Here is a 14,426-nt window from a genome sequence, read left to right as displayed (position 1 = left end):
GATGTCTTATGAAAAAATAAATAAAGTTGCCTATTATGTAATGTGGGTAGGGAGAGGAGAGACAAGTGCTGTTAGAGAATGGCAGGAGGGTCGTCTCTGGGAGCCAGTTGCAGGCTGTGAAACTTCTGCCTGGGTCTGGTGGGAGGGTGGGGGTGAGAAGTGAAGTCCAGTTGCTGGCCCGGAGCTCCGGTGAGCTCCTGCTGAACCCAGAGAGGTGCACGAGTGCTCTGTTCAGAGGGAATCCCAACTTGTGTCTCCCCAGCTCTGCTGTGCTACAGAATTGCACAGGATCCCAGAATGGTCGGGGTTGTCAGGGACCTCTGTGGGTCACCCAGTCCAACCCCCTGCCCAACCAGGGTCACCCACAGCAGGCTGCACAGCACCGCGGCCAGGTGGGTCTGGAATATCTCCAGAGAAGGAGACTCCCCAGCCTCCCTGGGCAGCCTGGGCCAGGGCTCCGTCACCCTCAGAGGGAAGAAGTTCTTCCTCATGTTCAGACGGAGCTTCCTCTGCTTCAGTTTGTGCCCGTTGCCCCTTGTCCTGTCGCTGGGCACCACTGGAAAGAGTCTGGCCCCGTCCTCCTGACCTCCACCCTGCAGATATTTGTAGGCATTTCTAAGGTCCCCTCTCAGCCTTCTCTTCTCCAGGCTGAACAAGCCCAGCTCCCTCAGCCTCTCCTCATAGGAGAGATGCTCCAATCCCCTCACCATCCTCGCAGCCCTGCACTGGGCTCTCTCACCAAGGTAATGGTGGGCATGCAGTAAATTACACCACGCCTTCCCTGCTGTAGTGGTTTTCAGGCTGCAGATTGAAGCGCCCAGACTGAATGCCGTGTTTTGGTTAGCGCAGCCAACCTCAGCTCTGTCCCGTTGCATTTCTGCGTTGCTGTTGCTGATAAATGATGCAGAAGTGCGATTTGTGCTTCTTGAAGAAGCCAACGCAACACCAGGTTCTTTTCCGTGCCCGTGGTGTGTGACCCGTGTCCTGCAGCAGGCAGGTTTAGCCCTGTGATCCCGCGCAGCGAGTGGCCCTTGGGTTCCCCAGCGTCGCGCGTTGTCCCGAGCAGGCGGCGGGAGGGCGGCGCTGGTCGTTGCTGGAAGGAATAGCGCATGGCGTCAGATGGGGACCGCAGCCTGTGCCAGCTCGTGCTGCACGCGGTGCCACTGGGTCAGGGCGGAATAGGGAATGGAAGCCTGTTGGCATTTGCCTCATTTGGAGGGGAAAAAAAAAAAGACAGAGAAAAGCTATAAACTTTTTCCTTTTTAATGCTGATATTATTGCTGATAAAAATGAGTGGTTTGTGTTCTATTCATACATCTGCTGATATCCAGCTGGAATTCCTCCTTCATTAGGTTGTCTTGCATCGTTTTCTTCATTAAAAGAGTGCCAGATTCAATAGGCTGTTCCCTCTCCTTTTCTTGGGGAGGCAGAGGGGGAGAAAATGATTTATATGAAATGCATCTAATTCTCTAGGTTAATTTGCATGAAGAACATGAGACCCATGGGTCAGCTTCTTCATAAGATGGTTTCTTCTTTACTCAATATCTTGACAAGGAGAAATCCAGGGAAGCCAAAGCCAGCAGTGTCGCAGAAGGGGCATGAGGAGGGCTGCAAGGAGCTGCGGGCGATTTCTTTCCATCCTCTTCGTCCTGCATGAAGCAAGGCCGTGGCTCCTGCTCCCATCTGCCGCAGCGCTGTGCCTTGACGCTCAGTAAGCTGTGGGACTGTGCCTGGGCTCTGCTTTCCCAGGGTGTACGTGGTGGATAATTTCGTGTTTCCCTCGGAGTGAGCTCAGGCTGACAGAGCTGCAGTAAAAAGTCGAGTAGCAAGTCCCAAGGAGTGTACTGCACCCGGACTTTCAAATTCCCAAGCCTTTGCATTCCTCACGGTGCACCGGGCAGGGCCTGATTTTGCCGTGCCCGTAGCAGAGCTGATCAGAATCTGTTTGGTGGGGAGGGGAGAGACCTCGTGCAGGGGAGCTGCTCGTTAAACCCGCGCTTTCTGCAGGGTCAGTCAATAAAGGCACAGAGCAGAACCAGAAACTTTTTCTTCTTTCCTGCCTTTTCCTCTGTGTGGTTTCTGACATTGCTGTTTAGTACGTGCGTCGTGGATCGCGCTGTTTCCGTGCTGCCTGGCGTCTCGCTCTTGCGCTGCTAACTGCTGCACCTCCGCAGGCTTGGGCAGATGAAAATACTGATTAGATTTGCTTTTTAGCTGCACAGGGAATGTGATGCATTGGGTTTCAGAGGACCCCCCCTGTGTTGTGGCAAAGCTGAAATACGCTCTTTGATTTTGATGGCGAAGAGCTTGCTCTGTGTCTGTGCAGCTGTGTTTCTCAGGGACCTCACCGGGGACGCTGACCCTGGATTTAGTACGGTACTCTCTAGTGGGTGATCACTTTTTTTCCACTTACCAATTTATCCAGGCATGTGTTGATGTGAAGATCTCTGCAATTTAACAGCAGAAATGAGAGCAGAAGCACTGGAATTCCTGCAAGAGTGCCTGGGGGAGCAGTGGAAGGAAGGGACTTGTTTTGGATTTTTCTGCAGTTTGGGCTTTGCTTTTTTTCACCTGGTTTCCAGGCTCAACTGCAAGCCCAGAAGCCTGAGAAGTAAAATTAAGAAGTAAATGTCTGTGTATTCTTTTAGGCCTTTTTTTTTTTCATATGAAAGAGACTTTATGTAAGACTAAAATTAACATCTGAATTTGCTGGGTCCTTTTAAACTGAACTTCCTCTGTCCCTGAAGTCTTGCTCTGTAACCAGAGCAACTGGTGTTACCACATCTGATTTCTGCTGGATTTGAGTTTGGTTTTTTTTTCTTTTCTTTTTCAAAACTGGGAGTCTGAGGATGGTCCTACAGTACAGGCTGGGGTGTGGAGCAGATGCCAGGAGAAGAGAAAGCACTTGCAACAGGATTGCCTGGGGCAGGACATTTTAGTCTGTCTTAATGCTGGAAGTTCAAATAAACTTAAAAATAGAAGTTTTGTTGTTCTCACTGCAATCCAGAGAAGCACAATGGACTCGACCCCCCAGACAGGCTTGCTCTCCGTGCCATTTCTGCGTGATTTGTGTGGTGTTACAAAAGCTATGAAAAGTGATCGTAGCAGCGCGTCGCTCCGTGTTCAGCGCACCGGCGCTGGGGTAGAGCCGTGCGGTTGCAGATGTGTGGCACAGCGGAGGGCAGGAGGTTAGCAGGGACGCACCAAGCCGTGCGAGGATGCAGATGGCACCTGGTCAGGGTGCTCCAGAAGAAACATCTGGGCACCTTACGAGACAAGAGCGACGAGGCTTTGGCTTTATTTCCCCCATCACAGCATCATGCAAGCGCTTGAATTCTTCAGTGGAGGAAAGAGCACCATCTGCTGAGATGCTGGCTCTGTTTGTAGAAGGAACCAGGATTAACTCAGGTCTCCAGACGTGGTCCGAGGCCAGCCTTGGTTAGTACCTGATGTGTCACTACTGCCCTTCGCCCAAGGGTTTAAGACCTGTTCATCTGGAACATGGTTCGTTTTCAAGAGGGTGGTTACCCAGGGCTGATGCACAAGTATATCGCAGCCTTCTTGGCCTGTTGGTATTAAATGAAATAGTTATAAATAAATCAATCTCTACACTAGAGACGTAATTCTGTTATGCATCATTTTTTGGTTTCTGAGATAAAATTAGAACTGGTGAAGAGTGAGAAAGAGTTCGCCTCCTACAGCTTGCCTGAGCTCTGTGTGTCTTTGTATATGGTGCGTCTGCCAAGGGTCAAGCTGTGGACGTCAGCGTGATGTTTCCCATCTTTTGGTGATACTCTGATTTTTCTTTTTCGTGGAATACTTAGAGCAGTGACCCAGAGATGCTCAGGTCCATCCCCGTAGCCTCTGAGTGCTCTTGGCCAGCTGGTTGTGCAGGTTAAGCATGGCAAACTCCGCCTCTGACAGGGCCCTGTGTTCTCTAAACATTGCAAAAGTGGGCTTAAAAACTTAACTTCTTCTCTTTCCCAGCACTCTTAGCTTTGCTGCAGGAGCAGCTTGCTTCGTGGGGGCTTGTTCTGCTGTCTTCCCCATGCGCCTTCGCTCCCGTTTCACTGCTTTGCAGGCTCTCAACTCGGCCTTCTCTTATGCACTTCTTCCATTTACACCTCACCAGCTTCTGAGATCATCATCTGACACTTGCCCACCTCTCCTTTGCCTTTTGTCTTTCCGTAATTGTGTTTATATTAGTTCTGTAAAAGAATCATTTGCCTGCCTGGCTGTGCTGTGAATTTGCCGAAGCGTGTTGTGCAGGTGATGTGGAGATGCCGGAGGAAGCTGCACTGCTTCCACCACCCCACCGCTTTCTGTTCTGGTTTGCCTGTCTGGTGGAGGACGCTTGATCGGCCTTGGGAGGGAGGGTGGGCCCGGACAAGGGGGGAGGTGAAAGAAAATCTTGTAAGGGAGATGTGTAGGGCAAGGAAAAGGAAGAAGGACAAAAGAAAGAAGTAGAGAAAGATACTGGAGGAAAGTCCCAAGTTCACGTGGCCAGTGAGGAAGCTTTGCATTTGAAGGGTGGAGTGGACAGGCAAGGAACAGTGGCTGACCAGAAAGAGAAATTTTAACTGCCAACATCAGCGCCCTGAGCTCGATTCTTTACAGATGCTCCTCCATTTGGCATGCTCCTCAGTTTGGGTGAGGAATTTTAGGCATTTGGGGGTTTTCAAAGCTTCCTGTGAAGCCAGTCCATAAACATAAAAGATTATGGAGATTCTGGAGGAAAAACCTGCCCTTTGCAGGAGCTGTGCAGCCCGTGGGCTGGCCGAAGGGTGGGAGAAGAGGGCTCCGTGTCAGGCTTGCTGTGAAGAGGAAGGACAAAGAGGCAACTCCCAGTTGAAGAAAATCCTTTTTGGAAACTTAGCAAATCATAATCCCCCTGGCCTTTAATCTCTGAAACCCTGAGGTTAATTCCTGGCTAGATTTAGAAGAAGAAAAATTGATTTGATGGTCTTCTCATAATCTCTGTGGAGTGGTGACTCAAACCCCACCCCAGTGCCTGCCGTTGCGGCAGTCGGTCAGTGCCTGGCAGAGCAGAGGGAAATGGAAGAGCAGCCGCCCGTCTCCCACCTGCGTGTCCCTGGGTGCCCTTGCTATTCTGCTTTGGGGGCAGTAGTAATTCCAATGAGAGATTTAAACTTCTCTCATGGTGCCATGTAGGTCTGCAATGGGGCTGGTGCTCCAAGGCGGAATACAAAAGAACCGAAGCAGTTCAGGATGGACGCTCGCCGGCAGCCCTTTTCCCCTAGGCCAGGGGTTTCATCCAGCCCTGACCAATATCACCATAGTTTTATTCCCACTCAGAATGACGAGCCACCCTGGGATTTGTTTGAAACTTTCCCAGATTCACCAAAAGATTCATCTCCTTTCCCCTCTACTCTGTCCTGGTGAGGCCCCATCTGCAGTGCTGTGTCCAGTGCTGGGCTCCCCAGTTCAAGAAAGAGGAGGAGCTGCTGGAGAGAGTCCAGCGGAGGGCTACGAGGATGAGGAGGGGATGGGAGCATCTCTCCTCTGAGGAGAGGCTGAGGGAGCTGGGCTTGTTCAGCCTGGAGAAGAGAAGGCTGAGAGGGGACCTTAGAAATGCTGATAAATATCTGCAGGGTGGGTGTCAGGAGGACGGGGCCAGACTCTTTGCAGTGGTGCCCAGTGACAGGACAAGGGGCATCGGGCACAAACTGAAGCAGAGGAAGCTCCAGCTGAACCCGAGGAAGAACTTCTTCCCTCTGAGGGTGATGGAGCCCTGGCCCAGGCTGCCCAGGGAGGCTGTGGAGTCTCCTTCTCTGGAGATATTCCAGACCCGCCTGGATGCGGTGCTGTGCATCCTGCTGTGGGTGACCCTGCTTGGGCAGGGGGCTGGGCTGGGTGACCCGCAGAGGGCCCTGCCAGCCCCAGCCATTCTGTGACTCTGTGAACTGATGAGCGGTTTTTCCTGGCCTGGCAGAGTTGGGGTCCTCAGGCCGAATCCCAGAGCTCAGCCCCACTGCTTCCCATGCTGGCACCAACAGAGTTCACTGGGTCTGCCTTGGTCATGAGCTGGAGTGCTTCATTTTTGCAGTTAATGGAAGGTGGAGCTGATGCCTTAGGAAAACGTAAATGCCTCTGCATGTCCAAGAGATTGCTGCTGTGGGTGGTGTTAATCTGCACCAGGGATCTACGGCAGAACAGGGAGCTGGGGCTGAACCCCTGTGCTGACAGCTCATGCGGAGACAGCGTGCCTGTGGGTGGGGGTGGAATATAGGGCCTTTAAGCACCCAAAGTATAAATCCTCGCTCCTGCGTTACAGCTGTGTGTGTTTAGCTGGAAGCAGTGGGTCGTGCTGATTGCTGGAGACATCCGTTGGAGGGAGTCGTGGTCCCGTGGCTGAGCCCAGCGTCCTGCGCGCGTAGGGAGGAGGACTTGGATCATCCGCTGCAGAGGCCTGCCTCAGAATTACCACGTCGTCATTAATGTTCTTGTAGGGGCCCTTCTGATTAGTCTGTTATTTGGGAGTCCAGCATACACTATGTCTCCCTATATATGTGGGTGTATTTGTTGTGTATTTATGTATACATATAGATGTATGGATGTGATGTATTCCTGGAAGCCCTGGCTCCGTCCTTCACTGATGCGCGTGGTGGAGAGGTGCTGCAGTTCACAGCTGCTTTCTGGCACAGGAGAAGCCATTGCTGCTCTTACGTTACAAACTGTGCTCGTGAAAGCTGCTGCAGTGTCCGGGCAGGTGCTGTGCTGCAAGGGGTGGTGGTATTTTATATAACTCTTACAAACCTTTTCTTCTCGTTCCTCAGTTTAGTTCTGCATGGAAGGTTAGACCAAACTTTGCAGAAAGCATTACATGAAGTTAAACTTTGCGGCGGGTTTATATAAACCCCTGATGTGTAGGTGTTCTTTTCCAGTGAAGCTTCCAAGAGAAAGCAGCATCCATTTTTGTAGTAAAATTACCATTTAGCATGTGCAGAAGCGCTGGGAAGCTAGAGAAAGCGGCAAGTACTATGAGGAGTACAGTGCATGTAATTTCAGTGGAACCTTCCACGCAGCGAATCCGTTTGTGCCCATGGCTCTCGGTCGCAGCCGCACGCGCGGCTTCCACTGGAGCCCGGCGTCCGCGTGCGGCGAGGCACCCGCCGCGCTCCTGCCCGCTCCTTCGGGGCCTTCGCTGCGCAGCGTGCCCCGCAGAGCTCGGACGCTGCGGCCCTCTCTGCCAGCCCGCGGCCCGGCGGGCGGCAGCGGGGGCTCGGCAGCTCTCGCCCTGCGCGGGGTCCCGGCGGGGAGCTGGCTTCGTGGCCTCCCTGCAGCATCTCTGCCCTCCCCTGTGCTGTGACTGGCTCGGCTCTCGCACAGCGCCTGCCGGGGACCTGCCAGGCCCCTTGCTCGTCACCAAATCCTCTCCTCCAGCTACGGAAGTAGCTATTGAGCATGTCTGGTAGCGACTGCACATTTATTCTGGATATTTCTTAGGCCTCCACTGCTCCCCCCTGCCCAGTTTTGCTCCCCCCTGTCTGTGTGCAGAGGCACGGGGGAGGCTGCCTTGAAACCCTGCCGGGGGCTTCCCCTGCTTGGGCTGCGAGGCTGCAGACAGCGCAGGACGGGGTGAGGGACAGGCTGTGTCTGCGGAGGTGTCTGCGGGCCCTCGGGGCTGCTGCGAGCGGGTGGGACATCTCTGCTGTGCTGGCTGTGGCAGGCAGGCTGGGGCTGGGGTCTGGACCCCGGCTCCCTCTGCGCTGGTTCCAGTTCAGAGGAAAAGATTAACTGGCTGTGAAGATGCCTCTAAACTCAGGCCTGTTGTAGGCTTTGGAGAGGGCACTGCTGTTACTGAGCCCAAAGCTGGAATGTCCTGGACGTTTGTGGGAGTTCAGGCTTCGGTTTTGGAAAATTGCCTGGATTGTTTTGGAAGAGGGTGGTAACAATAATAAACATTCCACATCTATTATATATTTGCTATTCTGATTAGCCTAAAATGGCATCAGACAGGCTGACTATCTGAAAATGCGTCCCTGGTAGGAAATGTAGCTCTGGAAGCTGGCGGTCGGGCAGATCCATCACCGGGCACAGCCTGGGACGGGTGCGAGTGGGGCAGCCGGGCTGCCCGCCTGGGGCAGGCTTAAAGCAGGTCCTGTAAATATGCAGGTGAAAAATCGCCTTTCACTGCCCTCCTGAACGTGAAATTCTCTGCTTGAACAGAGCAGGCGGTCTCAGTTGCTGGAGACAGCCTCTGGCTTTTAGTTATCACACGAAAGAAGAAAGAAAGAAACCGCCTGATGAACCCAAAACGGTCTTATTGCTGTCGCTGCTCATCACACCCCACCCTCTGCGTCTGCGAACGCGTTGCTGCCAACCCTTGCTGCAAAGCTGGTCGGAGGCGAGGAGGACGGTGCCTTGGATGAGCGTTGGTCCCAGCGGAGGCCGAGGAGGGAGGGTACTCAGAGACGCCGTCCTCACCCGCCCAACGCTGTCTCTCCTTGGTTGGTGTTTGGGGTGGACGTGGGAGAAGCCTGCTCCTTTTGAGGGAGCCCTCCGGCAACCCAAATAGCAAAGGGAGAAAAATAAGTGAGCGGCTGGGTTTAGTATTGGTTTGAATGGTAAGGTGGGGTGGGGACATAAGCCAACCTGTCCCTCCCCTAAACGCTGGGGATAATGGGCACAAACTGAGGCAGAGGAAGCTCCAGCTGAACCCGAGGAAGAACTTCTTCCCTCTGAGGGTGACGGAGCCCTGGCCCAGGCTGCCCAGGGAGGCTGTGGAGTCTCCTTCTCTGGAGATATTCCAGACCCGCCTGGACGCGGTGCTGTGCAGCCTGCTCTGGGTGACCCTGCTTGGGCAGGGGGTGGCACTGGGTGACCCACAGAGGTCCCTGCCAACCCCGGCCATGCTGGGATTCTGTGATGCTGGAAACCAGGCCTGGCAGGGTGCTGCGGTGGGAAGAAGGGCTGCCTCTCGCTGGGGCGAGCCAGCTCCAGGCCCTGTCTGTTCAGGTTGGAAACATTAAAGTCCACCTGAACTCTTGTTGTTTGCTCCTGGAGGATAAAGGAAGTGCTCGTTGGGGGCGTGTTGGCCTGGTGCCTGTGCGCGCCCGTCCCGGGTGTGTTCGAAGGAGCGGGTTTCCTGGAAGGTGCTGACGATCAGTCCTTGCATGCACAGCTTAGTGTGTAGCGCATATGCATTGGCAACGTTTCTTTATTTGTCTTTGCCTGTAAAAGAATTTGCTTTTTCCAGCTGAGCACATCTTTTTGTGTGCGTCTGATGCCTCTCTAAGGTAACTGCTGGTTCTGGGATCTGAGGATGAGGTTTGGGATAGCAGCTGGCACCTGGACCATAAACCCTGAGTGTGTATGTGAATTTACTGGAGGAATGAGATTTTCTGGCTGCTGTAGAAGGAATAAAAATCCCCCATCCTGTCCTCCCCGCCGTGCCCCCACTCCCCTTTTCTACTTCTCTATCTATAGAATCAGAAATGAATTTAACTCTTAGCATGGTGAGACCCAGTGTAGCGCTGAGGAGAGAGGCTGGGCGATAGATTGATGATGGGGTGACGTGCACGGCACTGCACAGAGCTAAAACGCGATTCCCCCTGCACAATTCCCACGTTACAGGCTCACGGTGAATCTCCCAGTTACCAGGGGCTGCCTGGTTCTTATTCTGGCTGCTTTGCTTCCCCGCTCTTTCTCCTGCTCCCCTACCTGGTGCGAGCAGGCTCCTAGCAGCACTGGCTCTTTTTGCTGGCACTTGCTATTTCCCATCCAGCGCTGAGCGCAGGCGGTGCTGACGGGGCAGACGCGTCCCCGCCATGCGAAGGCAGTGAGGAGCAGGAGCTGCGTCGCGCACAAAGCCCGGAGACGCCTTCCTGGAGCTCAGCGTTGGCAGCCGACCGCGTCGCCGGCTTCCCGGCCCCCCGCGCCGCTTGCTTTTCTGAACTGCCGCAAAAGTCGAGAGGAAAATGATGCGTGCTCGGCCCTCCTCGTCACGGCGGGCGGAAGACTCGCGTATTTATGGAGCCAGCGCTTCCTTCTGCATTTGACTGACAGCCAGGATCCCGTCGCTGCCTGGTCACTGGAGCTGATTAGTATGCGAAAGGGTCCGCCTCGCCCCGAGATGCAGCCGCAGCCGCTTGCAGAGCTGTCACACTCACACAGGCTTCTTATCTGCACTGGCTTGCCGAATTAAAAAGCAAGCCAGCCAGCAAGAGAGAGACCGGGAGAGAAAGGGGGAAAGAGAGAGGAAGAGAAGCTTGCAGACAGCGCTCGCTTGCTTTTCCTAAAGGAAGGATTTTGCGTCTTAAGTGCTGGCTGGTTGTGATGATGCTGCACGTAGCGGGCTCCAGAATGAGCTAGAGACAGCAGATAGGGGGAGAAACTCAAAGCAGACCACAAAGCAGTACGAACAAAACCAAAACCAGGAACAGTTTTCTCCTCTATTCTAGCATGGTGGATGTATGGACAGTCTTACAGAGCAGAGGTTGACTTCTCCAAATCTGCCAGCCCCCCATCTCGAACACTACAGTGTTCTGCATTGCACCATGACCTTGGATGTTCAAACGGTGGTCGTTTTTGCCGTGATTGTGGTGCTATTGCTTGTGAATGTCATACTCATGTTCTTCCTGGGCACTCGTTAAATGGATTTTTTCTCCTGAGCTGTTGGGGGCTACTACTACCACTAGCAATTCAACAAGAGAGCAGGAGCGAGCGAGAGAGAGAGAGAAAGGCGCGAGAGAGAGAGAGAAAGAGAGAGAGAGAGATTTCTTACTGAGGGGGGAAACGCGTTGAGCTTCAACATGGCCTCGCTGTGATATGTATGACGTTGGTATATTATCTCTCCCTAAATCTTTTGTCATGTCTTGTCTTTTAAGTATGCCTGTAAGTGTAGCTGCTTTTGCCTGGGTTTTAAATGTGATAAATAATAGTAATCCATTCATATATCGTTCTGTGCTAGCGAGATAGAGCTGTCCTTTTTTAGCTAGAAGCAGAGTGAAAATATCGTTCTGTGGTAAGCACTGGCTGTGTTATTTTGCTTCCTTTAAAACAGAGACTCCAGTTGATGATAAGTCATTTTGCGTGAAATTTCTAGCGAGCTGTTAATGTGCAATGTCTGTGAGTAACCATGTAGCTGCCAGCTGAGAGGTGGTGGTGTGTGCAACGGCATCGAGCTCTGGACGTTTTTAAGGGGGGGGATGAGAAATCCTGTTAAAGGATCATGGTCTTTGCGAAAATGACATTCAGCCACGAAAAAAGGGAGAGAAATTCTACTTACTTTGTTTATCTGTGTTGCCTTGATGATCTGACTTGATTTCTCAGTATTCAGCCCCAAAGCCTCCAAATTCTATGTCCACGCTGGTGTAGGCTAGCTCCTTTCTTTAGACACGGGAGAGCGACCGAAAGATAACCTGCTGGGCTTTTTCTCTGTTTGTGTGTGGTTTAGATCTCCGCAAACTGGGAAGGAGGGATCAAAGAGAAAAAGGGGAATGCATGCTTTGTTTTTCTTTGCTAAAGCAACAGATACGGAGGGGTTGGGCTTTGCTTTGATTCCTTTAGAAATTTTGTTTTGGATTTCTTTTCTTTCGTGTGTGTGTATATATATATATATATATATAATTTTTGGTAATGTATGTAAGAAAAATCTTTGCCCACCTCATGGGTAACAAGATTTGGAGATGGGTTATGTGTGACTTCATTTACATTGATTTTCTTGAAAATGAAGTGCTAAGTTGTATATTGCAGGCTTGCCGAAAAGGTGTCCGGTAGTGAGAGGTCCTTCTGTTGAAAAATGTCTAGACCAAAATTGCAGTGTTTACAGCGTGGAAGCAGAGCTGGCCGGGGTTCGAGCGTCAGTGCGTGAAGTTTGGAGAGAATATGAAGGGAATGTCTGGAAAGATTAGTATCTTTTCTGCTTGAAAATATGTCTCCGTACTGTGTTTCTGTTAGAGATCTTAAGGATTTTTTTAATAGATTATTTTCCCCTCCGGAAAAATCAGAATTGCTCAAAAAAAAAAAAATCACCGTGTGAAAGTGTTTGATCTCTTGCTCATATTCACTAGGATTATATTGCCGTGACAATTTAACTAGTCTGTGCTAATTCCAGCTGTCTGTTATTTATCTGATGCCCTCTACTAATCGGGCAAAAAAAAAAAATGATGTAAGTGATTGATAAAGACGTAGCTGGAGCTTATAGATGGAGATGTATCGCTATTTCCGTGTGAGAATCTGTCTGCTGCCGGTGGAGTGCATAGCTGGGCTCAGGAGCTGATTGCTTTTCGGCTGGTGGCATGATTGGAAACTGAGTTAAATGCTGCAAATCTGGCGCTTTCACAGTGGCTTTAGCTGTAAAGAAAAGAGGAAAAATATGTTCCCTGAGTCCCAGGGTGGTAACAGTCGGCCCCCAAAGCTGACAAGGAGCGTTCAGTGCCAGCAGCCCATTTTAATGGGTGGAAAAGCCAAGACCCGGTGATACAAGCCCAGCGAAGATGCTCTGGTGCCTGCTGGCTCGGTTTCGCCCTCCTCACTTGTAGCTACCTGTGCCAGCGGCTTCACTTCGTAAGAGACTGAGTCAATCTTCTTTTTATTTAAAAAAAAAAAAAAATTATGCTGAGGGTGGTTTTGGTCGTGAAACAGCTCAAATTTGCTTTATTTTCCTGTTAGCTATCACATGTCCTTAGTTTTATAGGTTACAGAGTCTCCTGGAAATAGAATAAATGAGCAAATGTCCCCATGCAAAGGGAATCAGTCAAAGCAGCCAAAATAATCCTTGCAGGGAAACGGTTTTAAGCGGCATAGTGATTTGGAGGAGTAAGGGGGGAAAAATGAGGGGGGAAACCCCCCCCCCCCCAAAACAAAACAGTGAGTTAAAAATGGGAAGTCACTGTGTCTGGGTGCTGGCTTTCCTCAGGGTTAGCTCTCTGGCTGGAGGTTTGCCTTGCAAGAAGATTGCCCTGAGGAACGCTGGGTGCCTGGTGCGGGTTTCTAGGAGCTCGTACTCCTCGCGTGGGATCTGGGAGGCGTGTGTCGACGCGGCGGTGGACGTTCTCGCATGTGTTGGGAGCTCCGAGTCCGGCTGCTGAGCCCTGCGAGCCCCGCTGGTTCCGTCGGTGGGGGGGTCTCCGGCTGGTGGGGTGCGTGGGGGGGGCGAGGGTGTCGCGCACGCTCGGCTGCGGGGACACTGATCGCTGGGAGCTGATTTTTTCCCATCGTGGAACGTGCTTGAGGGGATTAATATAATTTCATTGCGACTTTCTCGCCTTTTATTCTCCCAAAGGCTGGTGGAGTCAAAGAAAGCAAGTTTACGCAGAGCAATAGGAGTGTGAAAGTTGGGAGCAGAGAACTTTGTTATTGTAGCAACGCCGGTCTTGTTCTGTCGGGCTTCCCGTTGGACTTTCGGGGAAAAAAGAGGGGAAACAAGCCTAAAAAGCGAGCGAGGGCTGGGGTTTCTGCTTGGTTTAGTCTGATCCCTGTTTCCCACCCCCAGTCCTCCGTGGGCACCTTCTGAAACAGGCCTGGAGCCACCTGCCCCAACCCCATTTTTGTAGCTTTGCACCTGCAGTTTTGCATTTTCCAAACCTGCGGTGGACCTCGGAGCTGTGTGGTTTGCGGGAGCAATTAGCTGGTTAAACAACTCCGTCTTGCCATGCTTTTCGGGAGTGGCTCGATCCGTGACAGTCTGCGTTAGCGGCTTTGTGGGGCGACAGCTTCCTAGTCACTTGCGGTGGATCCGCTCTCCTCGTGTGTGTGCTTGCCAGATCTGGGGTGTGATTTGCGCGCTGTCAGGTACCTACATGCAGTGGAGCTTTCCTGCTCCCTGAGCTCCGTGGGACGACTCGGGCCACGCGTGTGGCTGCTCACGGTCGGGTTCCTGGGGGTAGTTTGGCCCCGTAACTCCCCACCCGGTTTGTGGACGTTGAGTCCTTCACATTTGTGGGGATGCTCAAGCCCAGGGACGGGGAAGAGGAATCATTCCTTTATTTAAAGCAGAGCACTGGCCCTCTGGAAAATATGGCCCCAAAGAAGAAAATATTCATTTGTATGCAAATGGCATATTTATAACGCATAAAATCTTTCAGTGATTGCTCCTGTGTGTTTTCTGAGGCTGGCTGATGGGAGACCTGCCTTGGTGTTTGTCTGCTTAAGCAGGATTCAGTGTTATTTGCCACAGGATTCATGAAAATGCCTCCGACTGTATCATAGCAACCCGGTTTCACGCGGTCCGAAAGAAGTCCATTCCTTCTGCGCGGCAATCCGCCGTCTGAGAGGTTCAGGCACCCTCCTCGCCACGGGGAAGGGTGCGTTCCTCCCTCTTTGGGTGCTGCAGAACAAACATACGTGTCCGGATGATCCCTGCTAGTCCTGCCTTCCCTGTGGTCCTAATGCTCCTGCTTTAAGGCTGAGGAGAGGGCTTCCTTTCGGTTGTTTAAAGGCTTCCTCCCCACCCCGGATAT

General features: G+C 52.1%; 2 protein-coding genes across 12 annotated transcripts in view; both read left to right on the top strand.

Annotated features, from left to right (window-relative positions):
- Window positions 1-14,426, top strand: part of ARHGEF9 (Cdc42 guanine nucleotide exchange factor 9) — a 198,480-nt gene that overhangs the window by 66,571 nt on the left and 117,483 nt on the right. Inside the window, exon 1 of one of the 11 annotated variants that reach the window (XM_009944554.2) lies at window positions 10,705-10,793. The exons of 8 other annotated variants lie outside the window; for them this stretch is intronic. Coding sequence is in view for 2 of the 3 variants with exons in the window: in XM_075435190.1 (XP_075291305.1) it covers window positions 10,796-10,804 (9 nt within the window). In the remaining variant the exon portion in view is untranslated. Of the gene's footprint in view, window positions 1-10,704; window positions 10,805-14,426 lie in introns of those variants that run through there. 2 more of the 11 variants (XM_075435190.1, XM_075435191.1) reach the window with 2 other exon arrangements.
- Window positions 9,820-10,626, top strand: LOC142363084 (uncharacterized). The gene has a single exon (XM_075435198.1). The coding sequence runs from the start codon at window positions 10,437-10,439 to the stop codon at window positions 10,614-10,616; it is 180 nt and encodes a 59-aa protein (XP_075291313.1). The 5' UTR covers window positions 9,820-10,436; the 3' UTR covers window positions 10,617-10,626.

The sequence above is a fragment of the Opisthocomus hoazin genome, chromosome 14 (genome assembly GCF_030867145.1).
Source record: "Opisthocomus hoazin isolate bOpiHoa1 chromosome 14, bOpiHoa1.hap1, whole genome shotgun sequence".
Taxonomy (NCBI): domain Eukaryota; kingdom Metazoa; phylum Chordata; class Aves; order Opisthocomiformes; family Opisthocomidae; genus Opisthocomus; species Opisthocomus hoazin.
This window is presented reverse-complemented; position numbering and strand designations above follow the sequence as displayed.

What these genes read in the sequence shown, in the direction of transcription:
- LOC142363084 (XM_075435198.1), top strand. Translation starts at nt 10,437, where the DNA reads ATGGACAGTCTTACAGAGCAGAGGTTGACTTCTCCAAATCTGCCAGCC.